The sequence below is a fragment of the Leucopleurus acutus genome (genome assembly GCF_964270905.1).
Source record: "Leucopleurus acutus genome assembly, chromosome: 3".
NCBI lineage: Eukaryota > Metazoa > Chordata > Mammalia > Artiodactyla > Delphinidae > Leucopleurus > Leucopleurus acutus.
Genome location: NC_139145.1, coordinates 128,837,127 through 128,860,406, shown reverse-complemented (window position 1 = coordinate 128,860,406; position 23,280 = coordinate 128,837,127). Strand labels below are relative to the sequence as shown.

Sequence of the window (23,280 nt, the reverse complement as noted above, 5' to 3'; positions counted from 1 at the left end):
AAGCTGGCTTCCCTCAGAGGAAGCCCGGGAGAGAACAAGAGAGAGGGCCAGCAAGATGGAAGCCAGAGTCTTTGTGATCTAATCTCAAAAGTGATATCCCATCCCTTTTGCCATATTCTACTTGTTAAAACTGTGTCATGAGATCCAAGGTCACACACTCAAGGAGAGGAGATTACACAAGGGCATAAACACCAAAAGGCAGGGATCACTGGGGACATTTTAGATGCTGTCAACCACAGAAATGAAAAACAAAAAGTGTCATTGTTTGCTTATGATGTGGTGAATGCAGAAAATCCAGAAGAATCACACTAGAGTGAATGGGGAAGTCTAGCAAGCTTGCTGGGTACAAAAATCTAGACACAAAAATCAGTTTATACTATATATAAGCAACAAACAGAAAATGGAAATTTAAAAATAACCCCATTGGATTTCCCTGGTGGCACAGTGGTTAAGAATCTGCCTGCCAGTGCAGGGGACAAGGGTTCGAGCCCTGGTCCAGGAAGATCCCACATGCCATGGAGCAACTAATCCCGTGTGCCACAACTACTGAGCCTGCGCTCTAGAGCCCGGGAGCCACAACTACTGAGCCCGCATGCCACAACTACTGAAGCCTGTGCGCCTAGAGCCCATGCTCTGCAACAAGAGAAGCCACCGCAATGAGAAGCCCGTGCGCCGCAATGAAGACCCAATGCAGCCAAAACTTACATAAATAAAAATTTAAAAAATATATATATATATAGAAAAAAATAAATAACCCCATTTACCATAGGAGCAAACAGTTAAATAATAACTGTTGAAGCTAGGGTTGGGTACTATTATCTTTACCTTTTCATATATTTGAAAATTTGGGGATTTTCCTGGTGGTCCAGTGGTTAAGACTCCGTGCCTCCACTGCAAGGGGCACAGGTTCAATCCCTGGTCAGGGAAGTTCCGCATGCCACGCAGCGCAGCCAAAAAAAAAAAAGAAAAATTTGATATTAACTTTTTTTTTAAGTATCAAATATCTGGAAACAAATCTAACAAAAGATTTGCAAACGTTTACAGAGAAATTTAAATTTTTTCTCATTTATTCTAAACAAATGGAGGGATAAAGCATGTTCACGGACTAGAAGACTCAATATCATAAAGATGGCAATTCTCTCCACATAGAGTTATAAGTTCAATACAATCAAAATCAAAATCTCAACTCTGTGTGTGTGTGTGTGTGTGTGTGTGTGGTCTAACAAGCTGATATTAAAATTTGAACAAAAGTGAAAAAAGTCCAAAAAAATGTGGGAAAAGTCTTCAGCCATATTAATAACACAAAGTAAAACCATAATGAGATGCCATTATACATCCACCACACTGACAATTCAAACTGCCAATAGCAAGTTTTGGTGAGGATGGTAAGTAACAGGAACTCTTATACACTGCTGATGGGCTGTTAATTGGCACACCCACTTTGAAAAACTGGTTTTATCTACTCCTCAAGTTCACATGTAGGTGGTGGTTATGTTTTATGATCTCTCCATAAGTATGTGATATTTAACAGTAAAAAAAGTAAACTTAAGGGTAAAAACAGAAAACAGTAACATAGATTCCCAAAGATGAGCAACAGAAGAGGAGACTCTGGAAAGTAAATTCTACCTCAGGGAACAAATAGAGCAGAAAGTAGATTTATTATTTGCTCTAAACAGAATTCCAAGGTCTAAGAATAAAATCCTGAAACACTAGAAATCTCCCATTACTTTCCACACTTGCATGATAAGGGGTACTCAAACCAATAGGAATACTTATTTCCATCTTTGAAGAGGAAGTCCACTGCAGGAGGCATTCTGCTACGAAAGAACAAAGTGGGGGTCTCAAGTGCAAGTAAAATTCAGTCCAAAGAGCAGAGCAAGCCAATTAATGAGTGCCGCTCTTAGCTTTTTGGGTAATCAGTCTCAAAAGAAGCATTCCAGCTGCTCCATCATTTAAGTGTGCCACTATTTGCAAGAGGGCAGAGCAAAGCAAAAGAAATGGACAAAGCACCTCCTAAAGTCTAGTACCAAAGCCCAAAACTCACTTATTTTATCATAGAAATAAATGATCGATGTGAGAACATTAGCTAAGGTGATGACGTTTAGCATCTGAAGATGCTCTCTGACTGACCTAAATATATATATTCTTTTTTTTTTAATTTTATCTATTTATTTTATTTATTTTTGGCCGCGTTGGGTCTGAGTTGCCACACGCAGGATCTTCGTTGAGGCATGTGAGATCTTTCATTGCGGTGTGTGGTCTCTTCATTGTGGTACACGGGCTTCTCTCTAGTTGTGGCTCACAGGCTCCAGAGCGCGTGGTCTCTGTAGTTGTGGCATGCGGGCTTCGTTTCCCCGCGGCATGTGGGATCTTAGTTCCCTGACCAGGGATTGAACCCACGTCCCCTGCATTGTAAGGCGGATTCTTTACCAATGGACCACCAGGGAACTCCCTGACCTCAATAAATGCCGAAAAAGAAACACCATGTACAGTATTAAAAAGAACAGTATTTATTTACATTCCATTTACTTTCAAAAGGATGAGGAAGCTGGGGAAAATATATTGATACTTATAAAGGAAGTAGTCTCATTTTACTTAACCCATTTGTGTTTTTCATGAAACAACAAAGATTTGACTTAGAATCACAGGGCTAATGAGACCAAAAGAATTTATCCAGTTCAATTTTCCATCTTTAGCCAAGACTGAAATTATACCACTGCAGGCAGATGAAAATCTACTTCATTTACAAGTAAACACCAACTAATACATACATCATAAAAGAACTAGCTTTCATAAAATCTGTCATAGCACCCAACAGATCTGCAATAAAAGACACAGCCATTGTAATAAAGAACATTAAGAATCTTTGTGCAACAGTGAAAAACAATTTATACAGCAGAAATCACAATTGGCTATTAGGTCAATAGCATCACAGTAACAGTACTCAGTGTCGTTCTTATTCAAACATATACACTATTTTTCAGTCTTGGTTATCACAAAGACATCAGTAACTAGGATGTACACACAAATATTTTATAAACACCATAGGAAACAACAAATAAAAAAATGAAAATACCCTTACATTTTGTAACAAATTAAAAACGTTAACTTTACCACTATATATTTGTCTCATTATTTTTAATTGGTTTGTACACTTTAAAAACAGCATTGAGTTTTATAAAAATACTGATAATGGCTCAACATTTTTTGAAGTCAGGAAACCTTTATAATTCAGTAGTCTGTGGTTTATGTGCTTCTTTCTTCCACCACCATAGTCCTCTAACCATCTATTTACTCAAAAGCAACAGCAACAACAGAGGTCTTTAACAGCTATCCAAGTATTACATCCGAAAACTTCTAGTTCTTTGAAATGGTTGGAAGGGGTTTTTTAGTGTCCACATCAGCAGCTGTGGTTTTGCTTTAGGTTTTTCAGGAAACAGAAGTGCTTCACTTTCTGGTGTAGGAAATCGTTCTTGGTAGACTTCAGGATAGGACTTTTGAAACTAAAAATAAAAAAAAAAAGGATCCAAGAAGTGTCAAAAAAACAAATGAAAGTCAATAAAATTGGGCACTGTAATTATTGTTTGTTTGTTTTTGTTTTTGTTTTTTTTTTGGCAGTACGCGGGCCTCTCCCGTTGCGGAGCACAGACTCCGGACATGCAGGCTCATCGGCCATGGCTCACAGGCCCAGCCACTCCGCAGCACATGGGATATTCCCCGACCGGGGCACGAACCCGTGTCCCCTGCATCAGCAGGCGGACTTTCAACCACTGCGCCACCAGGGAAGCCCTGGGCACTGTAATTTTAAAATAAGTTTCTGATGCAATACTTCCCTATTTTTGTTTTGTTTTAATGTTTACTGCTTTCCATCAGAAAAGAAAATAAGAAGAAAACAGATCACAAGTTTACTTCAACACAAATCCATTTCTTTTTGTTAAATCATTGGATTGCACTTTCAATAGATCGGATTCATCTTTAATTTGATCTAATCTTCCAAAAAACTCACTTTAGTCATACTTCTTTAAATTTCTCCCCTGCCAACTATAAACACATCTCCCTTCTAAAATATTCACAAGTAATTCTGACTTATGTTCTACACAGTCAAAGAAAATCTGGGCCCAACAACATTTCCCCATCTCCCTGCTTCTCCAGCTTAGCTCCACCTGCTTCTACCCAAATGGAAGAGAAAACATGCTGGTATACGTTACTTTACAAAAAGCTTACAGAGAAGCAATATGTTTTTCCTTTGATCGTCACCACTGAACTCTTCTCCAAAATTACTCTGAGAAGAACAGGATGGGAATCTAGAACCTTTGTGCTTTGTGTATAATCTTAGGTGGTGTGATCAGAAATCAAGCTATGCAGGATTCAGTCTTTAAAAATAAACACCATTCACTTGCTCTTGAATCAATACTTTAAAAATGATCAAGGTAGGACCTGTGTGGAAGGGGAGAGGCAGCACCTCTAAAGGTAGGCCTCTGGAGCGTGGAGTTCCAGAGTTCAGAGCCGCGTGGGTGACCGGGTCTTGGTGCTCTGGTCGGGTATCAGGCCTGAGCCTCTGAGGTAGAAGAGCCAAGTTCAGGACATTGGTCCACCAGAGACCTCCCAGCCCCACATAATATCAAATGGCCAAAGCTCTCCCAGAGATCTCCATCTCAATGTTAAGACCCAACTCCACTCAATGACCAGCAAGCTACAGTGCTGGACACCCTATTCCAAACAACTAGCAAGACAGGAACACAACCCCACTCATTAGCAGAGAGGCTGCCTAAAATCATAATAAGGTCACAGACACCGCAAAACAACAACCGGACACAGTCCTGTCCATCAGAAAAACAAGATTCAGCCTCATCCACCAGAACACAGGCACCAGTCCCCTCCACCAGGAAGCCTACACAACCCACTGAACCAACCTTACCCAATGAGAGCAGACACCAAAAACAATGGGAACTAAGAACGTGCAGCCTGCAAAAAGGAGACCCCAAACATAGTAAGTTAACAACATGAGAAGACAGAGAAACACACAGATGCTCCAGATGAAGGAGCAAGGTAAAAACCCAACAGACTAAACAAATGAAGAGGAAATAGGCAGTCTACCTGAAAAAGAATTCATAGTAATGATAGTAAAGATGATCCAAAATCTTGGAAATATAATGGAGAAAATACAAGAAACGTTTAACAAGGACCTAGAAGAACTAAAGAGCACACAAACAATGATGAACAACACAATAAATAAAATTTAAAATTCTCTAGAAGGAATCAATAGCAGAATAACTGAGGCAGAAGAACAGATAAGTGACCTGGAAGATAAAATAGTGGAAATAACTACTGCAGAGCAGAATAAAGACAAAAGAATGAGGGGCTTCCCTGGTGGCGCAGTGGTTGAGAATCCGCTTGCCAATGCAGGGACGTGGGTTCGAGCCCTGGTCTGGGAAGATCCCACATGCCACAGAGCATCTGGGCCCGTGAGCCACAATTACTGAGCCTGCGCATCTGGAGTCTGTGCTCCGCAACAACGGAGGCTGCGATAGTGAGAGGCCCACGCACCGCGATGAAGAGTGGCCCCCGCTTGCCGCAACTGGAGAAAGCCCTCGCACAGAAACGAAGACCCAACACAGCCATAAATAATAGATAAATAAATAAATAAATAAATAAATAAATAAATAAATAAGACGACGCCACCAACCAGCCTGATTAGGAAACTTTCCTCCTGTTGTCCCTGCTCAGCACTACTACCTATGCTAAATCCAATCTATTAAAAAAAAAAAAAAAGAAAAGAAAAAAGAATGAAAAGAATTGAGGACAGTCTCAGAGACCCCTGGGACAACATTAAACACAACAACATTTGAATTATAGGGGTCCCAGAAGAAGAAGAGAAAAAAAAAAAGGACTGAGAAAATATTTGAAGAGATAATAATAGTTGAAAACTATCCTAATACGGGAAAGGAAACAATCAAGTCCAGGAATCGCAGAGAGTACCATACAGGATAAATCCAAGGAGAAACATGCCAAGACACATATTAATCAAACTATCAAAAATTAAATACAAAGAAAAAATATCAAAAGCAGCAAGGGAAAAGCAACAATTAACATACAAGGGAATCCCAATAAGGTTAACAGCTGATCTTTCAGCAGAAACTCTGCAAGCCAGAAGGGAGTGGCAGGACATATTTAAAGTGATGAAAGGGAAAAACCTACAATCAAGATTACTCTACTCAGCAAGGATCTCATTCAGATTCGACGGAGAAATTAAAACCTTTACAGACTGGCCAAAGCTAAGAGAATTCAGCACCACCAAGCCAGCTTTACAACAAATGCTAAAGGAACTTCTCTAGGCAGGAAACACAAGAAAAGGAAAAGACCTACGATAACAAACCCAAAACAATTAAGAAAATGGTAATAGGAATATACATATCAATAATTACCTTAAATGTAAATGGATTAAATGCTTCAACCAAAAGACACAGATTGGCTGAATGGATACAAAAACAAGACCCATATATAGGCTGTCTACAAGAGATCCACTTCAGACCTAGGGACACATACAGACTGAAAGTGAGGGGATGGAAAAAGATATTCCATGCAATTGGAAATCAGAAGAAAGCTGGAGTAGTAATTCTCATATCAGACAAAACAGATTTTAAAATAAAGACTATTAGAAGAGACAAAGAAGGACACTACATAATGATCAAGGGATCAATCCAAGAAGAAGATATAACAATTGTAAATATTTATGCACCCAACATAGGAGCACCTCAATACATAAGGCAAATGCTAACAGCCATATAAGGGGAAATCGACAGTAACACATTCATAGTAGGGAACTTTAACACCCCACTTTCACCAATGGACAGATCATCCAAAATGAAAATAAATAAGGAAACACAAGCTTTAAATGATACATTAAACAAGATGGACTCAATTGATATTTATAGGACATTCCATCCAAAAACAACAGAATACACTTTCTTCTAAGATATACAGATTGCCAACAAACACATGAAAGGATGCTCAACGTCACTGATCATTAGAGAACCACAAATCAAATTACAATGAGTATCACCTCACACCAGTCAGAATGGCTATCATCAAAAAATCTACAAACAATAAATGCTGGAGAGGGTGTGGAGAAAATGCAACCCTCTTTCTTGCATTGTCGGTAGGAATGTAAATTGACACAGCCACTATGGAGAGCAGTATGGAGGTTCCTTAAAAAACTGAAAATAAAACTACCATATGACCCAGCAATCCCACTACTGGGCATATACCCTGAGAAAACCATAGTTCAAAAAGAGTCATGTACCACAATGTTCACTGCAGCTCTATTTACAATAGCCAGGACATGGACGCAACCTAAGTGTTCATCGACAGATGAATGGATAAGGAAGATGTGGCACATATATACAATGGAATATCACTCAGCCATAAAAAGAAAGGAAATTGAGTTATCTGTAGTGAAGTGGGTGGACCCAGACTCTGTCATACAGAGTGGTAACTCAGAAAGAGAAAAACAAATACCGTATGCCAATACATACACATGGAATCTAAAAAAAAAAAAAAAAAAAAAAAAATGGTTCTGAAGAACCTAGAGGCGACAGGAATAAAGGCGCAGATGTAGAGCATGGACTTGAGGACACGAGGAGGGGGAAGGGTAAGCTGGGACGAAGTGAGAGAGTAGCATGGACATATATACACTACCAAATGTAAAATCGATAGCTAGTGGGAAGCAGCCGCATAGCACAGGGAGATCAGCTCGGTGCTTTGTGACCACCTAGAGGGGTGGGATAGGGAGGGTGGGAGGGAGACGCAAGAGGGAGGGGATATGGGGATATATGTATATGTATACCTGATTCACTTTGTTATACAGCAGAAACCAACACACCATTGTAAAGCAATTACACTCCAATAAAAATGTTACAAAAAAAAAGATGTTAAAAACAATTTTAAAAAAAGAAAGAAAGTTGGGGAGTGTGTTGAATAAAAGAGACTTATGAGACAAAAACAAAAACAAAAGCAAACAAAAAAAAAGATCAAGGTATGTATACCTGCAACTAACACAACATTGTAAATCAATTACACTTCAAGTTTTAAAAAAGATCAAGTTAAACCTATGCTGAGTTGAAAACTCTTCTCTGAAACCCTAAGCTGTGTTGTTTAACAAGAACTAAAAACTTTTAGTGATGCCCGCAGCAAGAAACCAATTTGATAGGGGCTATGTAAAACCAAAGACTCTTAAATTCTGGACATTTTACACTTGTGAATTCAGTCTGATTTGCCTTTCAAAAAAATCCAAAGAAACTGTTCTCATTTGACAGCCTCTCTGAATTTAAAGTAATTGCTCCACTAACTCACATCATACCACATATCAAAACCAAGGACAAATATTAGAGAATAGCTTCATAAATGAAGAGCTCAATAATGGTGAAAGATTTACATTGGAGAATAAAGACCTGGAAAACTGACCATATTTGTGTAAATTAATATATGAAATAAAATATTTACTTTCAAAACTGCTCTGTCTCAGAAGATGAGATTCGTATGAAACCTATTAAAATAGAGAATAAAAAGGAAACAAAACAACATAAGAACGGTAGGGAGAAGAAATGACTTATGAAGAATATCCTTTTTACCTGCTTCAATTTTTTCTTCTTTTCTTTACTGGAGAGTTTGGCATCTGTGATGACTTCCTCCAACAATGCTGCCAGAGGTTCCTGAGAGCCGTATACTCTTTGGTATTCAAATTCCTCTGGGCTAATTTGACGGCAAAATGATGGAGCAGACAAAGTGATATCCATATCAGCTCCTGGGTATTTTATCTGGGGCAAAGGGATTATTAGTGAAAGCGCATTTTCAAATAAATTTCAAGAATTAATTCAGACCGTAGATCTCCTAGTAGGAATGATATGACATTCAATTTGACTGGGAAAAACTATAATGAAAAGTAAAAAGTGTTTCCATAACTTCAAAAAAAAAATCACGTAAAGCCACAGTGTAGCATATAAGTTTTTGCCTTTTTAAACCCCAAAGCCATTTTCATAAACAAAAAACCTTGTGCTCTCTTCTAATAAGATCTGAAATTTACACACAAACTGAACATATTGCCTAGAATGATTCCAAACACACATGATGAACTATGTAGGTTCTTCCCACATCTGGAGAGTCTGTTCCTCCCTCCCTTGGGCACTGACAAAAGTACAAGTTTAGCTCAACTGCTGTGTAGAGGGAAGTACTGCACCCATCTCCAAACATGTTCATAGCATGAAACTAGTGAAAACAAATGTGCAGACACTACAGGGCAAAAGGCAGAAGGTTGAAATAAGAGGGAAAAAGGTACCAAGATCTATAAATAAAAGCATCCATTAAAAGTACTTAATTTCATCCAAATCAAAACTACAATGAGATATCACCTCACACCAGTCAGAATGGCCATCATCAAAAAAATCCACAAACAATAAATGCTGGAGAGGGTGTGGAAAGAAGGGAACCCTCCTACACTCTTGGTGGGAATGTAAATTAGTACAGCCACCTTCACAGCATGAAGGTTCCTCAAAAAACTAAAAATAGAGCTACCACATGACCACGCAATCCCACTCCTGGGCATATATCCGGAGAAAAACATGGTCTGACAGGATACATGCACACCAATGTTCATTGCAGTACTGTTTACAATACGCAAGACATGGAAACAACCTAAATGTCCATCGACAGAGGAATGGATAAAGAAGATATGGTACATATATACAATGAAGTATTAATCAGCCATTAAAAAGAATGAAATAATGCCATCTGCAGCAACATGGTTGGACCTAGAGATTGTCATACTGAGTGAAGTAAGTCAGACAGAGAAAGAAATATCATATGATATGGCTTATATGTGCAATCTAAAAAGAAATGATACAAATGAACTTATTTACAAAACAGAAACAGACTCACAGACTCAAAGAATGAACTTATGGTTACCAAGGGGCAAGTGTGGGGGGAAGGGATAGTTAGGGAGTTTGGGATTCATGTATACACACAGCCATAGTTAAAATGGATAACCAACAAGGACCCCACTGTATAGTACAGGGAACTCTGCTCAATGTTATGTGCAGCCTGGATGGGAGGGAAGTTTGGGGGAGAATGGATACATGCATATGTATGGCTGAGTCGCTTTGCTGTGTACCTGAAAACTGTCACAACATTGTTAATTGCTATATTCCAATATAAATTAAAAAGTTAAAAAAATTTTTCAGAGTCCAAGAGGTTCATCTCCTCAAAAATATAGCACCTACTGTTCTTCTGCACTGGATAAATTTACTACCATTATATTCATGTCTTTGGTTTAAGACTTTTTTTTCCCAGAAGCCACAGTTAAAAATAAATGTGTTAAAAGAATACAGAAGCGGAACCAAGATGGCGGAGTAGAAGGACGTGCTCACACTCCCTCTTCTGAGGACATCAGAATCACAACTAGCTGCTGGACAATCAACGACAGGAAGACACTGGAACTCACCAAAAAAGATACTCCACATCCAAAGACAAAGGAGAAGCCACAATGAGACGGTAGTAGGGGTGCAATCACAGTAAAATCAAATCCCATAACTGCTGGGTGGGTGACTCGCAGACTGGAGAACACTTATACCACAGAAGTCCACCCACTGGAGTGAAGGTTCTGAGCCCCACGCCAGGCTTCCCAACCTGGGGATCCGGCAACAGGAGGAGGAATTCCTGGAGAATCAGACTTTGAAGCCTAGTGGGATTTGATTGCAGGCCTTCGACAGGACTGGGAGAAACAGAGACTCCACTCTCGGAGGCCGCACACAAAGTAGTGTGCGCATCGCAACCCAGGGGAAGGAGCAGTAACCCCAGGGAAGACTGAACCAGACCTACCTGCTAGTGTTGGAGGGTCTCCTGCAGAGGCGGGGGTGGCTGTGGCTCACCGTGGGGACGAGGAAACTGGCAGCAGAAGATCTGGGACATGCTCCTTGACGTGAGCCCTCCCAGAGTCTGCCATTAGCCCCACCAAAGAGCCCGGGAAGGCACCAGTGTTGGGTTGCCTCAGGCCAAACAACCAACAGGGAGGAAACCCAGCACCACCCATCAGCAGTCAAGCAGATTAAAGTGTTACTGAGCTCTGCTCACCAGAGCAACAGTCAGCTCTACCCACCACCAGTCCCTCTGATCAGGAAACTTGCACAAGCCTCTTAGACAGCCTCATCCACCAGAGGACAGACAGCAGAAGCAAGAAGAACTACAATCCTGCAGCCTGTAAACAAAAAATACGTTCACAGAGAGATAGACAAGATGAAAAGGCAGAGGGCTATGTACCAGGTGAAGGGACAAGATAAAACCCCAGAAAAACAACTAAATGAAGTGGAGATAGGCAACCTTCCAGAAAAAGAATTCAGAATAATGATAGTGAAGATGATCCAGGATCTCGGAAAAACAATGGAGGCAAAGAACAAGAAGATGCAAGAAATGTTTAAAAAAGACCTAGAAGAATTAAAGAACAAACAGAGATGAACAATACAGTAACTGAAATGAAAGCTACACTAGAAGGAATCAATAGCAGAATAACTGAGGCAGAAGAACGGATAAGTGACCTGGAAGACAGAATGGTGGAATTCACTGCCACGGAACAGAATTAAAAAAAAAAGAATGAAAATAAATGAAGAGAGCCTAAGAGACCTCTGGGACAACATTAAACGCAACAACGTTCACATTATAGGGGTCCCAGAAGGAGAAGAGAGAGAGAAGGGACCAGAGAAAATATTTGAAGAGATTATAGTCGAAAGCTTCCCTAACATGGGAAAGGAAAGAGCCACCCAAGTCCAGGAAGTGCAGAGAGTCCCATACAGTATAAACCCAAGGAGAAACACAGCGAGACACATAGTAATCAAACTGGCAAAACCTAACGACAAAGAAAAATTATTGAAAGCAGCAAGGGAAAAGTGACAAATAACATACAAGGGAACTCCCATAAGATTAACAGCTGATTTCTCAGCAGAAACTCTACAAGCCAGAAGGGAGTGGGATGATATCCTTAAAGTGATGAAAGGGAAGAACCTACAACCAAGATTACTCTACCCTGCAAGGATCTCATTCAGATTCAATGGAGAAATCAAAAGCTTTACAGACAAGCAAAAGCTAAGAGAATTCAGCACCAACAAACCAGCTCTACAACAAATCCAAAAGGAACTTCTCTAAGTCGGAAACACAAGAGAAGAAAAGAACCTACAAGAACAAACCCAAAACAATTAAGAAAATAGTAAGAGGAACATATGTATCGATAATTACCTTAAATGTGAACGGATTTGGTGCTCCAACCAAAAGACACAGGCTTGCTGAATAGATACAAAAACAAGACCCATATATATGCTGCCTACAAGAGACCCACTTCAGTCCTAGGGACACATACAGACTGAAAGTGAAGGGATGGAAAAAGATATTCCATGAAAATGGAAATCAAAAGAAACCTGGGGTAGCAATATTCATGTCAGATAAAATAGACTTTAAAATAAAGAATGTTACAAGAGACAAGGACGGACACTACATAATGATCAAGGGATCAATCCAAGAAGAAGACATAACAATTATAAATATATATGCACCCAACATAGGAGCACCTCAATACATAAGGCAACTGCTAACAGCTCTAACAGAGGAAATTGACAGTAACACAATAATAGTGGGGAACTTTAACACCTCACTTACACCAATGGACAGATCATCCAAAATGAAAATAAATAAGGAAACAGAAGCTTTAAATGATACAACAGACCAGATAGATTTAATTGATATTTATAGGACATTCCATCCAAAAACAGCAGATTACACTTTCTCCTCAAATGCGCACGGTACATTCTCCAGGATAGATCACATCTTGGGTCACAAACCAAGCCTCAGTAAATTTAAGAAAACTGAAGTCATATCAATCATCTTTTCTGAACACAACACTATGAGATTAGAAATGAATTACAGGGGAAAAAACGTATAAAACACAAACAGATGGAGGCTAAACAATACGTTACTAAATAACCAAAAGATCACTGAAGAAATCAAAGAGTAAATCAAAAACTACCTACAGACAAATGACAATGAAAACACGACAATTCAAAACCTATGGGATGCAGCAAAAGCAGTTCTAAGAGGGAAGTTTATAGCTATACAAGCCTACCTCAAGAAAAAAGAAAAATCTCAAATAAACAATCTAACCTTACACCTAAAGGAACTAGATAAAGAAGAACAAACAAAACCCAAAGTTAGCAGAAGGAAAGAAATCATAAAGATCAGAGCAGAAATAAATGAAATAGAAATAAAGAAAACAATAGTGAAGATCAATAAAATTAAAAGTTGGTTCTTTGAGGAGATAAACAAAATTGATAAACCATTAGCCAGACTCATCAAGAAAAACAGGGAGAAGACTCAAATCAATAAAATTAGAAATGAAAAAGGAGAAGTTACAACAGACAACGCAGAAATACAAAGCATTCTAAGAGACTGCGACAAGCAACTCTATGCCAATAAAATGGACAACCTGGAAGAAATGGACAATTTCTTAGAAACGTATAACCTTCCAAGACTGAACCAGGAAGAAAGAGAAAATATGAACAGACCAATCACAAGTAATGAAATTGAAACTGTGATTAAAAATCTTCCAACAAACAAAACTCCAAGACCACATGGCTTCACAGGTGAATTCTATCAAACATTTAGAGAAGAGACACCACCCATCCTTCTCAAACTCTTCCAAAAAATTGCAGAGGAAGGAACACTCCCAAACTCATTCTCAAGGCCACCATCACCCGGATACCAAAACCAGACAAAGACACTACAAAAAAAGAAAATTACAGATCAATATCACTCATGAGTATAGATGCAAAAATCCTCAACAAAATACTAGTAAACAGAATCCAACAACACATTAAAAGGATTATACACCATGATCAAGTGGGATTTATCCCAGGGATGCAAGTGTTCTTCAATATACGCAAATCAATCAGTGTGATACACCATATTAACAAATTGAAGTAAAAAACCATATGATCATCTCAATAGATGTAGAAAAAGCTTTTGACAAAATTCAACACCCATTTATGATAAAAACTCTCCATAAAGTGGGCATAGAGGGAACCTACCTCAACAAAATAAAGGCAATATACGACAAACCCACAGCAAACATCATTCTCAATGGTGAAAAACTGAAAGCATTTCCTCTAAGATCAGGAACAAGGCAAGGATGTTCACTCTCACCACTATTATTCAACATACTTTTGGAAGTCCTAGCCATGGCAATCAGAGAAGAAAAAGAAATAAAAGGAATACAGATTGGAAAAAAAGAAGAAAAACCATCACTGTTTGCAGATGACATGATACTCTACATAGAGAATCCTAAAGATTCCACCAGAAAAGTACTAGAGCTAATCAATGAATTGGGTAAAGTTGCAGGATACAAAATTAATGCATAGAAATCTCTTGCATTCCTATAGACTCATGATGAAAATTTGAAAGAGAAATTAAGGAAACACTCCCATTTCCCACTGCAAGAAAATGAATAAAATACCTAGGAATAAAACTACTTAGGGAGACAAAAGACCTGTATGCAGAAAACTATAAGACACTGATGAAAGAAATTAAAGATGATACCAACAGATGGAGAGATATACCATGTTCTCGGATTGGAAGAATCAATATTGTGAAAATGACTATACTACCCAAAGCAATCTACAGATTCAATGCAATCCCTATCAAATTACCAATGGCATTTTTTACAGAACTAGAACAAAAAAACTTAAAATTTGTAAGGAGACACAAAAGACCCCGAATAGCCAAAGCAGTCTTGAGGGAAAAAAACGGAGCTGGAGGAATCAGACTCCCTGACTTCAGACTATACTACAAAGCTACAGTAATCAAGACAATATGGTACTGGCACAAAAACAGAAACACAGATCAATGGAACAAGATAGAAAGCCCAGAGATAAACCCACGCACCTATGGTCACCTAATCTATGACAAAGGAGGCAAGGATATACAATGGACAAAAGACAGTCTCTTCAATAAGTGGTGCTGGGAAAACTGGACAGCTACATATAAAAGAATGAAATTAGAGCACTCCTTAACACCATACACAACAATAAAGTCAAAATGGATTCGAGACCTAAATTTAAGACCGGACACTATAAAACTCTTAGAGGAAAACATAGGAAGAACACTCTTTGACATAAATCACAGCAAGATCTTTTTTGATCCACCTCCTAGAGTAATGGAAATAAAAACAGAAATAAACAAATGGGACCTAATGAGACTTCAAAGCTTTTGCACAGCAAAGGAAACCATAAACAAGACACAATGACAACCCTCAGAATGGGAGAAAATATTTGCAAACAAATCAACGGACAAAGGATTAATATCCAAAATATATAAACAGTTCATGCAGCTCAATATTTTAAAAAATCCAAAAATGGGCAGAAGACCTAAATAGACATCTCTCCAAAGAAAACATACAGATGGCCAAGAAGCACATGAAAAGCTGCTCAACATCACTAATTATTAGAGAAATGCAAATCAAAACTACAATGAGGTATCACCTCACACCAGTTAGAATGGGCATCATCAGAAAATCTACATACAACAAATGCTGAAGAGGGTGTGGAGAAAAGGGAACCCTCTTGTACTGTTGGTGGGAATGTAAATTGATACAGCCACTATGGAGAACAGTATGGGGGTTCCTTAAAAAACTAAAAATAGAATTACCATATGATCCAGCAATCCCACGACTGGGCATATACCCTGAGAAAACCATAATTCAAAGAGACACATGCACCCCAATGTACACTGCAGCACTATTTACAATAGCCAGGTCATGGAGGCAACCTAAATGTCCATCGACAGACGAATGGATAAAGAAGTTGTGGTACATATATACAATGGAATATTACTCAGCCATAAAAAGGAACGAAATGGGGTCATTTGTTGAGTCGTGGATGGATCTAGAGACTGTGATACAGAGTGAAGTAAGTCAGAAAGAGAAAAACAAATATCGTATATTAACGCATGTATGTGGCACCTAGAAAAATGGTACAGATGAACCTGTTTGCAGGGCAGAAGTTGAGACACAGATGTAGAGAACAAATGTATGGACACCAAGGGGGTGAAGCAGCGGGGGGTGGGGGTGGGGTGTGATGAATTGGGCGATTGGGATTGACATGTGTATACTGATGTGTATAAAATGGATGACTAATAAGAACCTGCTGTATAAAAAAATAAATAAAATTCAAAAAAAAATTTTTTTAATAAATAAATAATTGTGTTGCCAGGGAGGGTTATTCCATGAAGAACATTCCATGTCTCAGCATCAGTTTACCAGGTCATTTAGGGACAACCCAAGAGAAACAGACCAGAACCATAAGGAAAGGAGGACACACACAACACTTAATTTGTATTTGAACCAAGAATTCTGGAAAAAGTAGAAAAGGGCCAGAATAAAAAGGTGAGGCCCAGGTAAAGTGTGACCGCCAAAGCCTAGGACATGAGAAAAACACAAGATATCTATGAGTAAAGGGTATAAGAGGAAGAAGAGGGTTACAGACAAGGTCAACAGAAGGTTGGTGTCAAAAACAATGCTGACCTCACTGTTTATCTATCCCAGGGTCAGCCCTGAAACTGCTCCAAAACAATTCACCAGAACAGTCCAAGTAACACTGCATTTTCAGAAAGGTACCACCCTAAATGTGTTATGACGGAGTGGCTGAGTACCCTGTGCAAGAGAAGAGAGATCTATAGGCTTTGAGCACTAAAACAAACAATTGTTTGGCAATTCTAATGAGCGTGTACTTCTAAGAGAGAAAATGTAACTGGACAATTGCGTAGTTACTGATTTTATTCAGGGCCATCACAGCCCCCCTTCACAGGTCATGCTACTCTGCGGTTAAGTTAATCATCACTCAGCCATCTGATCTTCAGCTGACAGTGAAAGGCTCACAGGGTTACGTTCCTGCAATACAAGCCTGTGCCATGTGAATACACAAGCCCAGCAAGGATGCAAAGCAACGGAGTCACTGCTATCACTTTTCCTTACAGAAATTCAGTGAAAGTATTTCTTTTCATTTTTATGGGTTTTTTTTTAAGTTTGGCTCATAAAATATCAAGGGGAGGTGGGAGATTAAAACAACAGTAATTTAGTTTTTTCACCCATTTAAATGGCAAAGGTATGTATGTTACCCAAAGTAGGCAAGGGTGTAAAGAAATGAACACTTTCTTATACCAACAATGGGAATGCAACTTGGAACAATCACTCTAAATGGAAATTTGACAATATGCAATCAATGTTTAACACACATTCATGGTCTTTGACCATGAAATGCCACTCCTAGGAATTTATTCTTAGAAAGTAATCACAGATCGACCAAAAAAAAAATCTAACTATAAAAATATTTACTGTTATAATGATTGTAAAATGGAAAAAAAATGGAAACAATGTAAATATCAACCAAAGAAAATCATTTAAATAAATTATGGTATATTCATATCATGGAATATTATGTTACCAATCATAATGATATTGTGGAATATATAACAATAATGTTGATAATAATAACAGCAGCAGTACCAAATGAGGTACTTACTATGTGATAAACATTATTCTAAGCACTTTATATGTCTTAAGCCTTTCAATCCCCAAAATAGCCTTAGGAGGTAGCTATTAACTATTGTTATCGCATTTTACTGATGAAAAAAAGAGATGCTGGGGCAGATGCTAAAGCAGAGAGTCGTTATACAACATGCCAAGGTCACATGGCTAATAAAGGGCACATCAGAAATTCAAACACCATTTAGTCTGTGCTCCCGGCCATTCTGGGTCAATCAAGAATATTTAATGATGTGGAAACTTCTTCTTGTTGTATTGTTAAGAGAAAGTAAGTTATAAAAGAGGAACAAAGGAGGGAAAGAAGGAAGGAAGGGAGGGAGAGGGGGAAATAGAAAAGACTCTTAACACTGAACATTTAGAGTTATTCTGATATTTTTTAGTGTGTTTTCTCTATTTTCCAAATTCCTTCAATAGGAAAATTTTTTATTTTAAATTTTAAACTGCACACTGAAAACAGATGGTTATTTACTTTAATGATACTTTGGGAGGTAGCAGCTCACTGGTCCTTATGTGGAGCCTCAAAACATGCTTAAGGGGAAAGAGGGCCAGTCATTCAGAAGGCGACAAGCAGCCCTGCCTGCCTTTACCCAACGTTTCTGCTCCTGCAGGCTGACATACAAACCCCTCTGGGGGGCCCACGTGATAGTAATACATTACATTTCTTTTGCATCATTTTAATATAATGACTGCAACGACAAAAACAATAAATACCTTTCAAAAAGTATCTGCCATATGACATTTGTGCCACACGTTTTACAATGTAGTGTCTACTCTTTACAACAACTTCATCGAGTAGGTATTGACCATTTCAACACTTGCAGAAACTAAAATCCAGAGGGCTTAAGGGACTTGCCCAAAGCCACATAACCAGGCAAGTGGGGAGCCAGGAGTTTGGCCCAGGTCCTTATGGCTCTGAAGCCGGGTTCTTCTACCATACCATGCTTTACAGTGAGGCAGTATGGCATAGTAGTTAAGAGCACTGATTCTGGAAAACAATTTTATCAGTTTGAATCCTAGCTCTGTGACCTTGGACAAATTACCTATGCTGTCTGTGCCTCAGCTTTCTCATTCAAAAAATAGTACCTAGGTGGCAGGGCTATTATGAATCAAGACTTTATTGCACATAAATCACTTCCATCAGGAAGTATATGTAGATTCTGAACAAACCCATTTTAGGAATTTGCAACCAAAAGTATGCAGCATTGATCAACACAACAAAACCTAGTGGGCATTCCACAAATTTTCAAAGATAATAACAAACATGTGCAGTGCCTACTATGTGCCACGCCCGGTTGTAAGCACTTTGTACAAATTAACTCACTCAATCTTCAAAACAAAAAATGCCAGGAAGCCTAGCAAACTTACATAACTTTCTGCTGGTAATTTTATAGTACTGGTAATATCCCTTCCTTTACCTGGACTCTTCGTAGATGGGCCACACGCTCCTCTATGGAGGTCTGCAAGGCCAAAGGGACTTTCAGAATCTCTTGGTAATTGTCCATCAGAAACGTCACCAACCTAGCAGCTAATAAGTCATCCAAGTCCACTTCATCTTTGGAACACAAGATGCAATGGGAAAACGTCTGAACCATCTAAAAAAAATAGAGGGGAGGGAGGGTGAATTTTTAAATAAACACAGATGAGGTTTTCTCACTACTCTGAACTGAGTGCCATCTAATTTGCAAAAACCAAATGTGCCTAGTCAGTGAGAAATGGCCCACAGCACAGGGTGCACATCTCACCTGGCACCTGGCCACACCTGGTCATCTCAGGTGGGCTGATCTTCTCATCAACCAGCATGAACAGAATGTGCGTCACATCTCACAGAGACTTAGCAGAGATGCTTGTCTGAGCAGTTTTTAAAGGCACCCCCTTTTATAGATGGTTTTAAATATATATATTTAAACAAATTCTGAAAATTATTATCACCATCACAACTTGGATCATGTAGCACTTTTAAGTTAAAAGTACTTTATAGCCATTTAGTCTAATAATATCCTAATTTCATTATTGTCTTATTTCGTTGTTTTAAAAAAAAATTGCTAGCACAATCTATGTGCCTCAACAATTAGTTTTTCCTAGTTAATTGTTATTTTCTTCAGGATTTTGTATGTACATTTGACAATCACCTTTGAACAAAACCATCAGAAGTGCATTAGGTGATGAAATACAAAAAATATTATAGCAGCTGTTTCCATAGAATTCATTTTAACTAATCCATTCTTAATGCAATCCTTTGGATGGACTATTTTTTCCTTTTCCTACTAATTTTATTGTTGACAATCTTATTTCAAAATCTATAAGCATGAAACAAGTCAGGCACAGAAAGACAAATACTATATGACATGGAAACTAAAAAATAAAAAATAAAAAATACAAGAAATTAGTGAATATAACAAAAAAGAAACAGATTCACAGATACAGTGAACAAACAAGTGGTTACCAGCGGGGAGAGTGAAGAGGGGAGGCGCAATATGTGGAATCTAAAAAAATGGTACAAATGAACCTATTTACAAAACAGAAATTGAGTCACAGATGTAGAAAACAAACTTATAGTTACCAAAAGGGAAAGGGGCAGAAGGATAAATTGGGAGATTTGGATTGACATATACACACTACTATAAATAAAATAGATAGCTAATAAGAACCTACTGTATAGCACCTACTGTATCTATTCAACACTCTGTAATGACCTATATGGAAATAGAACCTAAAAAAGAGTAGATATATGTACAGGCATAACTGACTCACTTTTCTGTACAGCAGAAACTAACACAACATTGTAAATCAACTATACTCCAATTAAAAAAAAAGAATTACAAATTATTATGTACAAAATAAGCTACAAGGATATCTTATACAGCACAAGAAATATAGCCAATATTTTATAAAAACTATAAATGGAACATTTAAAACTTGTAAATCACTATATTATACGCCTGCAACTTATATAATATTGTACATCAACTATAATTTTAAAAACCTATAAGCATGACGTCATGTAATTCTGTTTAATAAGACTTCATTTCATCAACATACTGCAGATGATACTTTATCTTCACTCACATATATGTACAGAGGGAGAGACACACACAGAGACTTTATCTGGAGACTAGGGACCCCAGGGATCTGTGAGTGCCTTGAAATTGTATAGAAAATTTTATACATGCATTCTTCTGGGGAATAGGTGCAAAGTTTTCTTCAGCTTTACAGAAAGGTCCATTAGCCCACCTACCCATCCACCCACCCCCCAAAAAAGGTCAAGAATCACTCTACTGGGTGCTGATTTGTCCTCTGATCTTATACCTCACCTCTAAAAGTTGAACAGTGGACCCTCAGGCATACACAATGGTTCACCAACATACAGAAAGGATGTACATCCCAATGAAACATCAATTTTGCTCTAAGATATTTTTTGAGGAAAATTAATAAATTTTGCTAGTAAATAATCCTAAACCTAGACCCTATTTTAAAACACATGCTGACATGACAAAGTAGAATTCAAAATTAGCCTGTTTTTAAGCAAAACAGAATATATTAAGAAATATCCTCACTCATGGACCCTTAGATCATACCCTGAAAGATACACATTCTTTCCTTCCAAGTTGTCTGGTCTAACTCTATAGTTTACTTCTTCCCTCTTTAATCCATGATATATGCTGCATCTTCTCCTACTGGTTATAGTAACAAAGGTTTTGCGACCCTTTTTGTCCTGGAGGAGAGAATGCTGTTTCTTGACACGCCAGTAATCCTTTCTGTCCACACTTCCTTCTCTTGTGTTCACAGCAGGCAGGATGCAGCAGCTATCTCTACACTCACTCTACACTCTACCCCTACTCACTCTTTACTTTTCATTATGTTCTTTAAGTCACTAAGACCAAAAGCACAATACCAGTCTGGGTGGATTCCAAGCCATGGCTCTTTAAGCGGGCCTGCCTTGTACCTTCCTCTGGTTGCCAAGCTAGTAAACTTTACTCAAGTGAATTTTAACCCCGAAACTCCAGTCCTCGTAGACGTTAGAAATCAACCTACCAGTGTTCGGGTGCCAAAGCCATCACACAGTGGTGGCATCTCCTTATTTAAGCAGATCCTTGCCATCATCCTCATCAACAGCTGTAACTTTCTTCTATTTTCAGGAGGCAGGAGGAGGCAGCAAACTTGAAATGCTTCAATGGCCATTTTCTCTTTCTGTAACAAACCTGATTTAGAAAAAAAAAAAAGGTTTTAATCCTTTAAAAACCTATAGCCTACCTGACTCTATTATGTTCACATTTTTACAAAACATGTATTACTAAAATTATATAAAGCATGTTTGCATGTGCAATTATACTGGGCTAACTGACGTAGATCCACTGTCACAAATCTGCATAGAAAACACGAACCACCAACCAGCGTTGGCAAATATATAAAACAAATACAGCCATTTCCCCCTCCCACACCCTTGACAGATAAAACTAAATTTTCATAGCATTCTTTCCCTCTGAGCCAAGAGCAGTCAGGTTAAGCCTAACTTAACTCTCAACACTCTGCAAGAGGTCCAAGACAGCATGAGCAAGAACATGAATGTGCCATCACTGCCCTGAAGTTTCCCCTTGTGTACTATTTCCTCACATGGTCACCATCCTGCATGACTCTCACAGACTAAATAATAGGATTAATGCTGTTAGAGTCACTCCGGTGCCTAATGGCTCTGCTTCTTTCTAAATAACACCTTCCTCCCACTTAAGCTATTTTTTCTAGCTAAGTGTGATGATTCAATCATGTTACATGTCATCCCTCCTCACCCAATATGATTTTGCTAAAAATTAGGGTATTCTAATATTGCGCTCTCTTCAACCATATTTGTCTCTGGACACACACACCTCCAAGCCTTCTGAAGAGATGAAACTGCTTTCACCCATTTATTGGTTCATATCCAACTTTTTCAAGTTCCAACTAGTCTCTGCTTGGAGACAAAACCATCTTTTATATTCAGTAAATATTTACTGGCCATGTACGATATGCCAGGAACAATGCTAGGTCTCAGAAATATAAAAATATGCCAGGTCCCTTCCTTTAAAGAGCTTATGCACTGTGAGAAGGAGAGGCCCATAAAAAAGTAAGTAGCAAAATGTGAGAGGTGCTGCAAGAGACATGTGCAACAGGCATATTAGGGAACCTGTAAGTCACTCAATAAGACTATAGCATAGGCTGTGAGTGCCCAATAGAAATGAAGTGAAAAAGGTTAGCAGAGATGAGATCTTAGAAGGCCTTGAATGCCAGACTAAGGACTTTGGGTTTGAAGGAAAAAAAGGAAAGGAGCTGGGGAATGATGAGAAAATACTCCTAGAGTTTTGGGGAAAGTTACTCGCTAAGGAGGACATTTGAGCAGAAATCTGAAGAAAATGAGAGTATGCCTGGCAGATATCACAGAGACAAATTTTCACGGTAAAGGAAATAGCAATGACAAAGACTGTGACAAGGGAGTATGTCTGGAATGTCTGAGGAACAGCAATGAGGGCAGTGTGAAGAGAGAGGGGTATGCAAGGAATATTCAAGTCAGAAATGAGGTTAGAGAGGAAGCCAAGAGCCAGATCATGTAGAACCTTGTAGACTATCATTAAGGACTCTGGGTTTCACTGTAAGTGACCCAAGAAGCCATTGAAGGATTC

General features: G+C 38.5%; 1 protein-coding gene across 3 annotated transcripts in view; it reads right to left on the bottom strand.

The window, feature by feature from the left end:
• Positions 1–3,341: 3,341 nt before the first annotated feature.
• The window catches only part of DEPDC1B (DEP domain containing 1B), a gene marked incomplete at both ends in the record, with an annotated part of 94,907 nt that continues 74,968 nt past the window's right edge, over positions 3,342–23,280 (bottom strand). For 2 of the 3 annotated variants that reach the window (XM_082837502.1, XM_082837504.1), the window contains 4 exons: positions 3,342–3,503; positions 8,631–8,816; positions 19,045–19,221; positions 21,662–21,828. In XM_082837502.1, the coding sequence (XP_082693628.1) occupies positions 3,342–3,503; positions 8,631–8,816; positions 19,045–19,221; positions 21,662–21,828 (692 nt within the window). The remainder of the gene's footprint in view (positions 3,504–8,630; positions 8,817–19,044; positions 19,222–21,661; positions 21,829–23,280) is intronic. The other variant, XM_082837503.1, reaches the window with a different exon arrangement.